General features: G+C 41.0%; 1 protein-coding gene across 2 annotated transcripts in view; it reads right to left on the reverse strand.

The window, feature by feature from the left end:
* SND1 (staphylococcal nuclease and tudor domain containing 1) overlaps positions 1 to 14,598 on the reverse strand; it is a 980,965-nt gene that overhangs the window by 811,749 nt on the left and 154,618 nt on the right. For both annotated transcript variants that reach the window (XM_069765442.1, XM_069765443.1), the window contains exon 10: positions 14,186 to 14,299. In XM_069765442.1, the coding sequence (XP_069621543.1) occupies positions 14,186 to 14,299 (114 nt within the window). The remainder of the gene's footprint in view (positions 1 to 14,185; positions 14,300 to 14,598) is intronic.

Here is a 14,598-nt window from a genome sequence, read left to right on the forward strand (position 1 = left end):
ACACTCCTTTTCTGGACAGCTTTTGGAGGAGTTTTCAGTTTCCTGAACAGTTTCTCGAGCATTTCCAGAAGCGATTGTTTTGCCACCTTTTTTGGCGCTTTGCCCATCAAGAGATGCTTCCAAGAAATGACACACACATTGTCTCCAAGCATTTTTTAAAATCTGAAGCAGATGAAATACGATCAAAAGACTAAACACATGAACAGCAACGTGGTTTTACAATAGACGGGAATAGGAATAGTCTTTGAAGATAGCATATTTCGTAGATTAACAGTCAACAACTGTATAAAACACAAGGATTTAATTATCGTTTGAGTGCACACTGTAAACTAATGAGATGGAGTCTCCTAAGTGTCAAGGTGTGGTGGCACCCAACATCAAGACAGAATGAGCATTGCACATTTGCAAGCTTGCACGGACAACTCTCAATTTATTCTGTCTGTATGCAATGGTCACCTTACCGGTTGGGACTGGAACAAGGTAATACGCCTTTCAAGGGCAATATACAGGATTTTTTCTGAGGCTGAGAATTTTTTTTATAAATATATAAACACACGCTCCAGGGTCCCCTAAACCCTGATGAAGTTCTTTACTTCTGCAGCAATCTTGTCATGGGGATGTTTACAGCTCTCACTGTATACATACTAGAATATCAAATTAATAGGCTATAATAGCAGAAAGAATTCTGACTTTACCTTTTTCCCCACAGAACTGCTCTGGAAACGGTCGAGGCACTAGGAAATAGGAAATCCCCCACCTCAAAGTGCACCCTTGCATTATCCATGCAGCAAGTGCCTGATGTGGGACCCAGATGCATCAGACAGTTGTGGCATATGCTGGTGAGAAGCCATAACCACTAATCTGACAGTAATGCTCAAAGTGCATCTATGCTTTGTAAGAACATTTTCACACAATCTCAATTATTTCCAACCTAAATTGATGACTGTTTATTGCTATATTAGCACAGGACGTTGTCTTCTCAAGTGTTTCTTACAGCTGACCGTATGTGGTCTCACATAATTTTTTTTTTTTTTTACAGATTTCTCGTGACTAGTTACACATTATTTCAACAAACCTAAATTCAAAAATATATATTTCTATGTCAACTTGAAATAGAAACCCACTTTTTTTATTTCTTACAATTTAAGGCAACGTTCCCACGATAAACCTTTATCGCGTATTTGAAGCTGCGTATTTTCACTGAGGCAAAAATGCAACGTTTTACAGTACCAGCAAAATGGATGGGATTTATAGAAATCTCATGTTCCTTGAGCTTGTTTTTTTTTGCTGTTAAATAATCTACGATGTGTTTTGGTACGCTGATTCTTCTGTGCAGAATTTCCCCATAGACTTGCATTAGATGTGGAGAATCCACAAGTAAAAAAAATACTCATGCGCTACAAGATCAAAGGTATGTTCAGCATGGACGGTTGTAAGACCTCATAACCAAAACCTCATGAAGACATTCAGGAGCCATCAGTACGGAATCAACAGAATTATGGATCACCACAAATAAACCACTGCAAGTGTTTTGAGTGTTGAAACCTGACTGCTCCATAAAAAGACGTGGTCTCCAGGTACATAATGTGTCACTTATGTCGTTTCAAGATTTTCCAGAATTCACTCTCTTTAAGGGACTAGAGAACTGCAAAATAGTTGTCACTATTGAATATCAGGTCCTGCAAAATGGTTGTCACTATTGAATATCAGGTCCTGCAAAATGGTTGTCACTATTGAATATCAGGTCCTGCAAAATGGTTGTCACTATTGAATATCAGGTCCTGCAAAATGGTTGTCACTATTGAATATCAGGTCCTGCAAAATGGTTGTCACTATTGAATATCAGGTCCTGCAAAATGGTTGTCACTATTGAATATCAGGTCCTGATCAATAATATTTTAAGAACATTCCAGTAATTAAAAGAGGAATTCCAGTTACCACATAGAAGCTTCTTTCAAGATGTACAAATTCATGTCGCATATGAAAGTCTACATAGAAGTGATCCAACATGAATACAAGGGGACAAAAATTACTTTGTTAAAAGCATCTAAAAAGGTTTGAACCATTCTTAATTTCTGAGTTGCAACCTTTAGTAAATAAGTTGGCTACATATTTATCTGCTTACTTTGCACTAAAGTACAATTGCAAATATAAAGTGAACTACGGTAATTCTTTGGGAATTACCCAGATTTCTGACTTGTTATAAAAATGAACATGTCCCATAAAATAACCCAAGCTAATTCCATGAATTCTGCTAATTTGTGGAAACATTCAGTATTTCATAGGAAAGCAAGCTATAAGCCCAGCAGCCGTCAGAGAAATGCTAGCTCAGTCAGTTACACAATATTACATTGTACAAATGAATGTCTACAGGACCCCAGCTGCTAAGAACGCGCTCTGAAAAATATGTGGAGCATAGAAATGAACAGGCAGGCAACGTTCACTTATATTTCCACTTTACAGAGATCTTATTTGAGAAAATGACAGTCTGCATACAGTGACCAGAAAACAGATTAGAATTATACCAGGCTTACTTGACCAAATGTCATGCTCAGAATAATCAATATAACGTAAAAGTTGTTTTTTCCACCATAATAAGTGACAACATATCAAAGTTTACAGTAGAAAGTTCTGCCTGCCAAGACTACAGAATAAAGAGGATCCTAGAACAGCCAAAAAGGAACTTGGTCCTTTCATTCAACAAGTTGATTAGGATCCTACAATAGGAAAATGTCACAACGTTATGATCTATACGGGTCAAACATAATTGCCTCCAAAGCAAAACCATCTTCGCATGCAGTGAACTTCTTCTGGCGTCACTGTCTCCGCCTACAGACAAACTGAACATAAAGAGGCAGTCTGGGCTGCAGCTGACCCCTGGCTTCCTCTTCATGTTCAGTTTGTCTGCAGGAGGAGACAGTAATGCCAGCGCTGATTAGGTACTAGCATCATGTGCCACAACACCGCATCACAGCCCCAGGGAGAGCGAGCACTGACACCGCAGGAACGGCGCCAGCACGTGAGCTGAATATAGGCTTTTTTTCTTTTATTGGGCCTAATATTTAGTTTAAGAAGGAGTTGTCCTAGTTGTGGACAATCCCCTTAACTATTGAAGAGGCTTGTTCTGCCTCACCAGGGAGGAAAGCCTGAGAATCTAAAAGTTTACAGAGTGAGATTAAAGGAAATATAGAATCATTTTTTTTTTTTTTTTAAGACAAAGGCCCGCATTTATCAACGTTTTTACACCAGAATTCTGGAGTAAAGAGCTAAGAAAAGTTGCTAACACTGAGTGCAATGCGAGGCTGTTCTGACATTTTATGACTTATGGTGTTCTCGTGGAATTTTTGCCCAGCTCTGACAAATTGGTAGGAGGTGGGGTGGAACAGGGGTGTGGCAACACGCTCTTGTCAAATTCTCAAAGGCTGTCAGTGTTACTTACACTCAAACCTAAGGCTACTTTCACACTAGCGTCGTTTGGCCTCCGTCACAATGCGTCGTTTTGGAGAAAAAACGCATCCTGCAAAGTTGCCCGCAGGATGCGTTTTTTTTCTCCATAGACTTTCATTAGCGACGCATTGCGACGGATTGCCACACGTCGCATCCGTCGTGCGAAGGAAGCGTCGTGTTTTGGCGGACTGTCAGCACAAAAAACGCTACATGTAACTTTTTTTGTGCGACGTGTCCGCCATTTCCGACCGCGCATGTGCGGCCGGAACTCCGCCCCCTCCTCCCCAGACCTCACAATGGGGCAGCAGATGCGTTGAAAAACTGCATCCACTGCCCCCGTTGTGCTTTTACTTCACAGCATGCATCGGTACGTCGGCCCGATGCACTGCAACAGGCCCATACCGACGGTAGTGTGAAAGTAGCCTAACTCCAGTCCCCGACTGGAGTAAGATTTGTGGTGAGACGCTAATAGAGATGTCTGACTCCAGCACGTCCCCTCATTAAGATCATAGTGAATATCTCTAGTCCTGATGAATCAAGGACGTAGTACTAATATGATTTCATTAATCAATTTTTTTTTTTTTAATGACCTAATGAAATATTCTGAAAGCGTCCTCAACCATGAAGGTTTTTGGGTGCACCACAACCCACATTTTACTAAGACAATCATCATATAAAGGGTTGTGCATTGAGTTATATGAAATTTCTCTTTGCCAAAGTCATTCTGTTTCCAAATCTGGGTCAGACCAACCTTATTTATAGTGATAACCATAGTTCTCCTTGCACTAACATTACATTCTGTCAACATTTAGTATACTTCATACAGTATACGTGGCAGAACCTAAAAACTATCAGGAGTCACAGTTCAAAAAGGATTCCAACTAGTTCCTAGATAATGTCACAAATGGCATCTTTTACAAATGACAGCAGCGGGCAGTCACGATCAGGCCATTACGTGCATCTCTTCTCAGCTACAGAGGATGTTAATACAAGCAGGAATTTGCTGTGACAGAGCTGTATTCAGAATATCTCCCACCTGACAGATCTGAACAGGCTGTACAAACAAAGGAAAAACAGCAAGTCCTCATTCAAACTAATGAATCATAAGAAATACAGGTAACCCACTGAAAAAATGTGTCTGACAGGAAAAACATCTCTTATCTTCCAGTTTATCCTGCCACCGTGTGATGCAGGACATACACTGCATGTTGTGTTGACCTCACATTCTGCAAAACTGACCACGGTTTTCATATGAGGAGGTGGAATAAGGACTGAATTAAACACTGTGGTCTGATTTTTTTATGAAGGCAGATAAGGCCTTACATTTACAAATTAGCCAAGATGTTTATGGTATCATTTTGTACCACATGAAGAATCCAAAATTATGTATTTGCTGAGATATGGCAGGGGCATTTTTAAATGGAACCTGCCAGACGATTAATGTTGGCAGAACCATAGGCAGCATGAAGCAGGGACAGGCTCCATAACTATACACATTTGCTCAGTTTCAGAGAAAACAGTTTCAATAGAAACAGGTGGCTCAGACTTCAGGGCAGGTCCCAGTTACAGTATCTTCTCCCACCGGTCTTCACTTGATTGGCAGGCATCTGCTTCACTGAAAAATCTCTCTCTAGGGATAGAGTTGGGCGGTGAGTACACAAAAAATCTACAATTAGGTAGCCTATCCTTGATTCGTGCTGCCAGATGTTCAGGTAGCATGAACTACTTGACAGGTTCCTGCACTGAAGGGCTGTGCAGTCCGAACCCGCACTGAAGGGCTGTGCAGCCCGAACCCGCACTGAAGGGCTGTGCAGCCCGAACCCGCACTGAAGGGCTGTGCAGCCCGAACCCACACTGGAGGGCTGTGCAGCCTGAACCCTCACTGAAAGGCTGCGCAGCCTGCATCCACAATCAAGGGTTGTGCAGCCTGAACCCGCACTGAAGGGCTGTGCAGCCCGAACCCACACTGAAGGGCTGTGCAGCCCGAACCCACACTGGAGGGCTGTGCAGCCTGAACCCTCACTGAAAGGCTGCGCAGCCTGGATCCACAATGAAGGGTTGTGCAGCCTGAACCCACACACTAAAGGGCTGTGCAGCATTAACCCACAGTGAAGGGCTGTGCAGCCTGGTGGGTCAAAAAGGGTTTACTCCATTCAACAAGAATATAGAGGTGGATAGTAAATATTAAACCAATAAATGGATTATCCCAAATATTCAAATGGGGTTGTTTTACCGGAACACTTTCGCAACATCAGTTTTGTCAAGGAAAGACTTGACTAGTCAGGCAATCCCCCCGCATCTAGAAATGTAGTGTTACATGGTGCCTGTTCAGATGAATGGCCATCCATGTTAAAAAGGGACAGCGCAAGACCCCCAGAACCAGGGCTTTCTGAATAAATGGTCTATGGCTACTCTGCCCAGTACAAAACAAGCTGCACCGAGTGTTCTGACAACTTTACATCAAAGCCAGCAGCAACCTTCACAGCAATTTGTGGTATAGTAGCTCCTCTGTGGGACGGGACCAAACAGATTAGCATGAGCTTCCATTTCAGACTCAGTTGTCTAGCCATCATAAATTGGCTCTTGTCAACGTTGTTCAGATCTTACACTTTGTCAATTATCCTGCTTCCAAAATAAATATCAACTTAAAGTGTAATTATCATAATAATTATATTTTTTTATAGTATACATTTAATAGATGCTGCAAATAGCTGCTGATAGGTGGGGATCTGGGTCCTGAGACTCCACCGATTACACAAAACACTGCTCTGATATGCACAGCTATTTACACAGTGTACAGACTCAACAGTTAGGGTACCGTCACACTATACGATTTACCTACGATCACGACCAGCGATATGACCTGGCCGTGATCGTAGGTAAATCGTAGTGTGGTCGCTGGGGAGCTGTCACACAGACCACTCTCCAGCGACCAAGATGCCGAGGTCCCTGGGTAACCAGGGTAAACATCGGGTAACTAAGCGCAGGACCGCGCTTAGTTACCCGATGTTTACCCTGGTTACAAGCGTTAAACTAAAAAAAAACAAACAGCACATACTTACATTCTGGTGTCCGTCAGGTCCCTTGCAGTCTGGTTCCCGCACTCAGTGACTGCCGGCCGTAAAGTGAAAGTGAAAGCACAGCCGCTGTGCTCTGCTTTCACTTTACGGCCGGCAGTCACAGTGCTGGAAGCAGACTGCAAGGGACCTGACGGACACCAGAATGTAAGTATGTGCTGTTTGTTTTTTTTTAGTTTAACGCTTGTAACCAGGGTAAACATCGGGTAACTAAGCGCGGTCCTGCGCTTAGTTACCCGATGTTTACCCTGGTTACAAGCGAACGCATCGCTGGATCGCATCGCTAGATCGCTAGATCGGTGTCACACACACCGATCTAGCGATGGCAGCGGGAGATCCAGCGATGAAAGAAAGTTCTAAACGATCTGCTACGACGTACGATTCTCAGCAGGATCCCTGATCGCTGCTGCGTGTCAGACACAGCGATATCGTAACGATATCGCTGGAACGTCACGAATCGTACCGTCGTAGCGATCGAAATGTTATAGTGTGACGGTACCCTAAGTCTATAAAAGTCCGTACTTTGTTCTATGAGAGTGTAGACTTACTATTGAGCCCGCACACCATGAGCTGCAGACTTCAAACGGAATTTTGTGCGACTGGTGTGGATATCAGGACCCAGACACCCACTGACTGGCAGCTATTTGCAGCCACGTATATATAGCAACTTGTCTTTATACCTACCAGGAATCCGTTTTTTTTCTTCATGGACGCATGAGCAGAGTAGACAAAGTCAGGGTGCATGCAGGGTTTTAAACAGAAGCTTTTTGCATTTGTCATTGTGCTGAGCCAGTTCGGTTTTTGAAACTTCACTATGACACTGATCCTGGACACAAACATTGCAACTTTCTAGTGCAATAACAAATGCCACACTATTTGCCCAAGCTAGTTTAAATATTGGCAGTGTAAACAATTAGCAATGGCTTGACTAAAATGTCACACTTGAAGGAAGGAGCACCAAGCTAGGACACATCATAGGAAGAGAGCAATCACTGGAGAAGGACATCATGGTTTGAAGGATAGAAGGAACAAGGCGTAGGGGAGGCCAGAAACTCAATAGGTTGATACTATCGAGATAACGGTGGAGAAGACTCTGGTGGACCTATCTAGGCTTGCACAAGAGTGATCTTCCTGCAGAGCATTCATCCATTAAGTTGCTATGACTCGATATTGAGCTGAAGGCCGTAAATAAAATAATGACTAGAATAAATATAACATGGGAAGTGTTAACTGTAGATTTGGTGCGTAACGATATGGATAATCCAGTTCAACATCCACATCAGTAACCTGTTGCTGACGAACGGGAACCTTGATAACCACCTTCTATCTACCATGCCTTTTTTCATTACTCGGCCTGGTGCGATGCAACATGTACATCACCCTGTAAAGATGACTTAGCACCAGGCCGACTAATAAGAAGAGACTCGGATACCATCAGATAAGAGGCAGTTCTCAAAGCTGCTGTTCAGCGGTCTCAAGGTTACAGACATAGCCAATGGACTCGGTCATGCAAACCAAACACATTGAAAATGTTATGGTACTTGTGAACACACCTGTGCTTTATGTTTGTTTTTTTTAATATGAGATATGCTACTTTTCTCACAAATCTTCCCATGGACCATGACATGGTTATTAGAACAGAAGCAGACCTTTTTTCTTTTAAGAGATCACAGTAATATGTCCATATTCGGCTTAAGGACTCACACCAAAGTTCCTTCGTTATTTTAACTGCCAGCTGTTTTTCTGTGAAAGTGGTCTGATCAAGTTACAGTGGACATTCCACCCAAATTGGTTGTGTGCTTGCTGTTAAGACAGAAGGCTTGAGCAGTAGAGCTTTGATAGCTGTCAGTATTATAGAGAGGTATTTTGCTGTTGCCGCAGTTCAGCCGTTATGAAATGACAAGAGAAACACTTTCAAGGTCAGCTTTAATCACTTAAAATGTTAATGGCAGCTCTCCATAAATATTTACTCCTTCAGGGCTTCCTCAACATTTAACAAAACTAAGCTGGCGGATTTTACATTGTTATTGGAAGCAGCAGATCACTCTTCTATATGAGACTGCTTGTGTAGAGGAACTTTTTCCAGCGAGTCCTAAAGAATAATTCATTTGACAAACTTATCCCGTTACTAAGACCGCATTTAACTACTTCACCTTCTCACATCATTAGCTGGGTTTTGATACGCCACAGAAGAACGTCCAAATATAAGTGAAATGTTATTACCAGTTAGAGCCATACTAGAACAGAGTGCACACCTCTCCATCACTACTATCCATCATTAGTTAGGGGGTCTTCTCCATCACACGGAACTAAAACTATACTACAAAGTAGAATAGTCAGCTACATTAGAAACCTTCACACGCAAGTGTTAATGAGACCTTCAATCTCTTATGTCTAGAATGAAAGTGCCGGCAGATAGTTCATCTGCTAAAGGCTACACCCCCACAACGAGCTTTTAGGGAAGTTTTTATTTTGCAGATTTTCTGCACCTATATGCCTTATTCATATGTCCGAGTTGCATGTGTGCGCTGTGTTTTCACAGATGCCACATGTACCCATTATAATCTACAGCGATTAATATACTCACAGATCGCCGTTTGGTAGAGCAGCTTAGTATACATTTTTTGCAAAAAAACGTATCAACCAAATACCCTGTTTTTTACATCTTTTACTAGCACTTGCGGATTACTGCAACATTTTTTCAAACTGAGTGTTTTTGGTTTTACTATTCTCTGTTGTGTCTTCAGGTTTCTTGGTGGTGTGTGAACATGATCATACAGACTTGTTCACTGTGCAAGTAGCCCATGTGTTCCTGTTTCCATAATTGTTCTCTTGTGTCTACAAGACTGGGGAGTTCCACCACTCCTCTTGGGCTATCTGCACAAAAGCTGTTCTACCCTGTATGCACACATGGATTTTTCCTCTCTGAACCCTGTTCACACAGGTTATATACAGATGATCAGGTTTTTAAATACATCAGATAGGGATTGCATACATTAGTTAGGACTGCTCTGATAAGGGTATACCGTGAAGATTGGTAGAGCAGCTTAGTATACATTTTTTGCAAAAAACGTATCAAGCAAATACCCTGTTTTTTACATCTTTTACTAGCACTTGCGGATTACTGCAACATTTTTTCAAACTGAGTGTTTTTGGTTTTACTATTCTCTTTTGTGTCTTAAAGTAGAATAGTCAGCTACATTAGAAACCTTCACACGCAAGTGTTAATGAGACCTTCAATCTCTTATGTCTAGAATGAAAGTGCCGGCAGATAGTTCATCTGCTAAAGGCTACACCCCCACTATGAGCTTTTAGGGAAGTTTTTATTTTGCAGATTTTCTGCACCTATATGCCTTATTCATATGTCCGAGTTGCATGTGTGCGCTGTGTTTTCACAGATGCCACATGTACCCATTATAATCTACAGCGATTAATATACTCACAGATCGCCGTTTTTCCCTGTTTCTAGCAGTGCTCTGGTCCTCTTCTAGGTCACGTGGACACTATTCCGAACTACCGTCTCCCCTCACGCTGGGGCTTACGTGGGAACCAGAAGTAGCTTTTACAATGTTGCCTAAGGAGTGTCAGAAAGAGGCTACATAGTCCTACATTGTAAAAACCACTTATGACTCACAGAGCCCAGTGTAAGCCAGCATGTCAGAATAGAAGGCACATGAGTCAGAAAAGAACCGAAGAGACTCTGGGAATCGAGGAAGAAAGCGACCTGCAAGTATATAAACACAAATACACTAAACCACATGCACATTTACACAGTTTTAATGAATACAAAAAATGATTGGAAGTGCTTCTTTAAATGAGGATCGGTCACTTGCTTAAAAATTTTGATCTAAACACCTTGTGAAACTCAGTGCTGTGGCGCTCCATTACCAAGATATTCATAATTTCTTCTGAAGTAGAATATGTGAAATCTCTGCTTGTAGACCAACTAGCAGGGACTGCTATAATGATAGAGAAGCTGCTGAGCTGTGATTGGCAGCAGCCAGGAGGGAGGGTTGAAGACGCACACCCCCAGGAAGACTCTGAAGAAACGCCCAGTTGTTCTGCAGGCAGAGATTTCACATACGGATATCCAGAAGCAACAAATGTGAATATCTCTGCAATGGAGCAATGCAATCCAAACAGAAAGCAGCAGCAGAATTATTGAATATCAGGAATTTTTTAAAGGTATTTGACTCAATTTGAGTAAGTGACAGATCCTCTTTAAGGCCAAGTTAACATAAGGATAAAGAAAATTCATTTGATAATCATTCAGAAAAACAAAAAAGGCAATTTTTCGTCTGCACCGTCATCCATACGGCATCCTTTTTATACATCAGTCGTTATTAAAATTTACAAGAACAAATACAGTTTTCTATGTAAAAAAAAAATTGTAACGTTTCTGTAAAAATCGTATGCAAACACCACTGTATGCTGGGCTGCTGCTTCCTGTAATAACAGATGGAATCTGCACTAGAGCTGCTGGCAGGGCCTCCAATTTAGACATCAGCAGAGAACCTCTAATGTGTATGAGAACCCACTGACTCTCTCCCGACAGATTATGTCCAGTGGCATCTCGCACATGCGCAGATGAAGTAGAGGTCAGTGCTTCGATTCACTGCCCATGCGCTGGATGCGCCTAACAGGACTGCCCCCCTGAGTCTATACAGATTCCAAAAGCTACTTTAGAACTTATTTTTTCCTTTATGCTTTTTACCCCTTAGTGACAAAGCCAAATTTTTAAAATCTGACCAATGTCACTTTATGTGGTAATAACTCTGGAAATCTTCAATATATTCCAGTGATTTTGTGGTTGTTTTTCGTGACACATTATACTTTATGATAATGGAAAATTTAGGTCAATATGTTTTGTGTTTATTTATAAAAAATATCATAAATTTTACAAAATTGCAAAAAAATGACAATTTTCAAACTTTGAATGCTTATCCATTTAATCCAGATGGTCATACCACAGCAAAACATTAATAAATAACATTTCCCTTATGTCCGCTTTACATCAGCACCATTTGTAAAATGTTATTTCATTTTGTTAGCATTTCAGAAGGTTTAAAAATGTAGCAGCAATTTTTAATTTTTCCAAGGAAATCTACAAAAATACATTTTTTTAGGGAGATATTCAGGTTTGAAGTGCCTTTAGGGGTCCCATATATTGGGAACCCCCCCCAAAAGCTATATCATTTTAAAAACTGCACCCCTTGACATATTGAAAACTGCTGTCAGGTAGTTTATTAACCCTTCAGGTGCTTTTCAGGAATTAATGCAAAGTGACATGACAGGAACGAAAGAGTATTTTACCATTTTACCACCTAAGGCTATGTACACACGTCAGGATTTCTTGCAGAAATTTCCTGAACAAAACCGGACATTTTCTGCAAGAAATCCGCATGCGTTTTTCTCACGTTTTCGCGTTTTTTGCGCCTTTTTTTTTTTTGCAGATTTTTTGCATTTTTTTCCGGAGGTTCTGGGATGCAATAATATAGTGGGAAATCTGCAAAAAATCCACAAAATTAATGAACATGCTGCGTGTTTTTTACGTGGAACAAAACGCAACATATGCACAAAAATTGCGGAATGCATTATAAATGATGGCATGCATATGTATGCGTTTTTTAAGCATTTTTATCACGTTTTCATAGCGAAAAAACATGAAAAAAAACGCAAAAAATCCTGAACGTGTGCACACAGCCTAAATGTCACTAACGTCTGAACAGGTTACTATAGCCATCAGACTCTAAGGCCGCTGTTTAGTCATGAACTGCCATGGCAAACATCAGGACCACACAATTATGATGTCTGGGTGCAGATTAGGCTAAGTCAGAAGCCCCCACACTCTGTTAACCATTTAAATGATGTAGTCACTACTGACAGCTGCATCTTAGGGGTTAAACAGGTATGGACGGTGCCAATAAGAACCATGGCTAATGCAGCAAGATGTCAGCTATAGTGTACAGTTGACACCTGCTGGATTGTCACCTGTGTGGGGATGCTGTTCTCTTATATCTCAGGTCAGTAAAGAGGCATTGGCGGTCATTAAGGGGGTCCAATTCTGAGTTACATTTTTAGGCTATGTTCACACTATTTGGTCAGTATTTCACATCAGTATTTGTAAGCCAACACCAGGAGCGGGTGTTAAAAACAGAAGTGGTGCATGTGTTTCTATTAAAGTTTTCCTCCGATTGTTCATCCCCTGGTTTTGGCTTACAAATACGGATATTGTGAACATGGCCTTAGAAAGCTACTACCATGATATATAACACTTAGGAGTATAAATGATCACACCTTCCCTTTAAGACCGATTCACAAGCATGGATGCTACTGGAGGTTCTCAAAGTTGATATTACAAGAGTCTGCCCAAATGACTGAACTATAAACTGCCCTTACTGTGTAATAGGTTTGCTTGTTTAGAACCAAGAAAGGGAGCTACAATACTGCATGCGAGATTGAAATAAAAGGCTTGAAGTAATTGGAATGTATGTCAGCATGAGTGAGAAAGTGCCAAAGAACAGAGTACAGATTTCCAGCCTCACAACAGTTCAGCTTGGAATAGGTAAAATGAAGGGTATTCAACCAAAGCCAATTATAATTATAGCTGGGTATGCAGTAAGAAGCCAAACGGCAGTCCAGAGCTATTAAATGGCAATTAGCATTGCGATGTTACTGGATGCTGGAGTGGATGCACTTGGAAAATAAACAAGGAGTGGGAAAGGTTTGTAGCATCTACCTACTCATGCCACGGACCATCTGCGGGTACAAGTTATGATGGAACACAATAAATAGGTAGATATATATGTATTTTATTATAGGATTATCGTTACATGAACTAGAAGATCATCTGTGACCAGTTACTGTGCCGTGCAGCATTCAGCCCTCATTGTATGTCCCTTCTATTCTATACAGATTTTGATTTGGAGGTTATAGATTGGATCTTACTTTCTATTAAAAGTGAAGAAGGTAACAATGGTGATGTAGTATATTTGGAGCCAAGGCTCAATCAATTGCAGCAAAACTTACCTTACCCTACGGTATCTGCAACATCTGCTCCAGGCGTGTAAACATAGTGTCAAGCTGAGTAATTCATGTGTACTACTTTAATACATAGGTTCTGGATTTAAAGCTTGTGCAACATAAAAAGTAATTAAATAGAAGAACATGCTCACGTATACTAGCACATTTATTAATAGTCATGGGAAGGAGTTGGCACAAAAGGCACAGTGAGCCAACCTTGTCAAAGTGACACAAGGCACTTCATTTGGCACACATTTGATAAACTATAATTCTATTTAGAGGAGTTTGGCATGTCTTCTCCTCCATTTCAGAAATGCATGCTATGCCAGAATTTCAAAATGCTAAAAAACACATATATCATTGTAGTAAAAGGCTTGTACAAGTTTAGAAAAACAGGGCTACTTTCTGCCAGAAACAGTGCCATGGCTAACCACAGGTTTTGTTTGGTATTGTAGATGCAGAGGACTGAAGCCAGAAAAGGACCACATGGTCCATCAAGTCCACTCTTATGTACAAATAACAGCCTTGTACAAAACCACATGCAGTGAAATGTAAATGCCAAGTTCAGCCCTACTACATATGTAGAACTGCAATCATCAATCATCAACGTAGGTCCCAGGAGAAAGAACAGTCCTTACCTGTGATCCTTCACCTTCAAGTCTGGGGGGCCTGATGCTGGAAAGATGAATGGTTTTGAATTCTCCAGAGTTCAGCTTCACCACCATAGCATCAGCATTTAACACTTGAACAACCTGTAAGAAAATAAACAATGTTGGCATAACTGGATTATTCCCATAAAAAGTTAGTGTACACTAATAATTTACAGAAAACCCCTTCCCCTTTTATGTTTGTCAGCAATGGCACCACATGGAAGAGAAATGTAACAAGACATGAGAAAGAAAATTATTTCTTTACACAAGAAAGATGAAGGCTTCAAGAAGATCAGAAAGGCTTTACTGTACTACATGAAAGTTATCAGGACTATTAGTGAATTGGCTTGTGATGAATTGAAGTTGGACATGAATTTTACAAAAAAATTTGAAGTGTCCCA

Source organism: Ranitomeya imitator, chromosome 4, assembly GCF_032444005.1.
Source record: "Ranitomeya imitator isolate aRanImi1 chromosome 4, aRanImi1.pri, whole genome shotgun sequence".
NCBI lineage: Eukaryota > Metazoa > Chordata > Amphibia > Anura > Dendrobatidae > Ranitomeya > Ranitomeya imitator.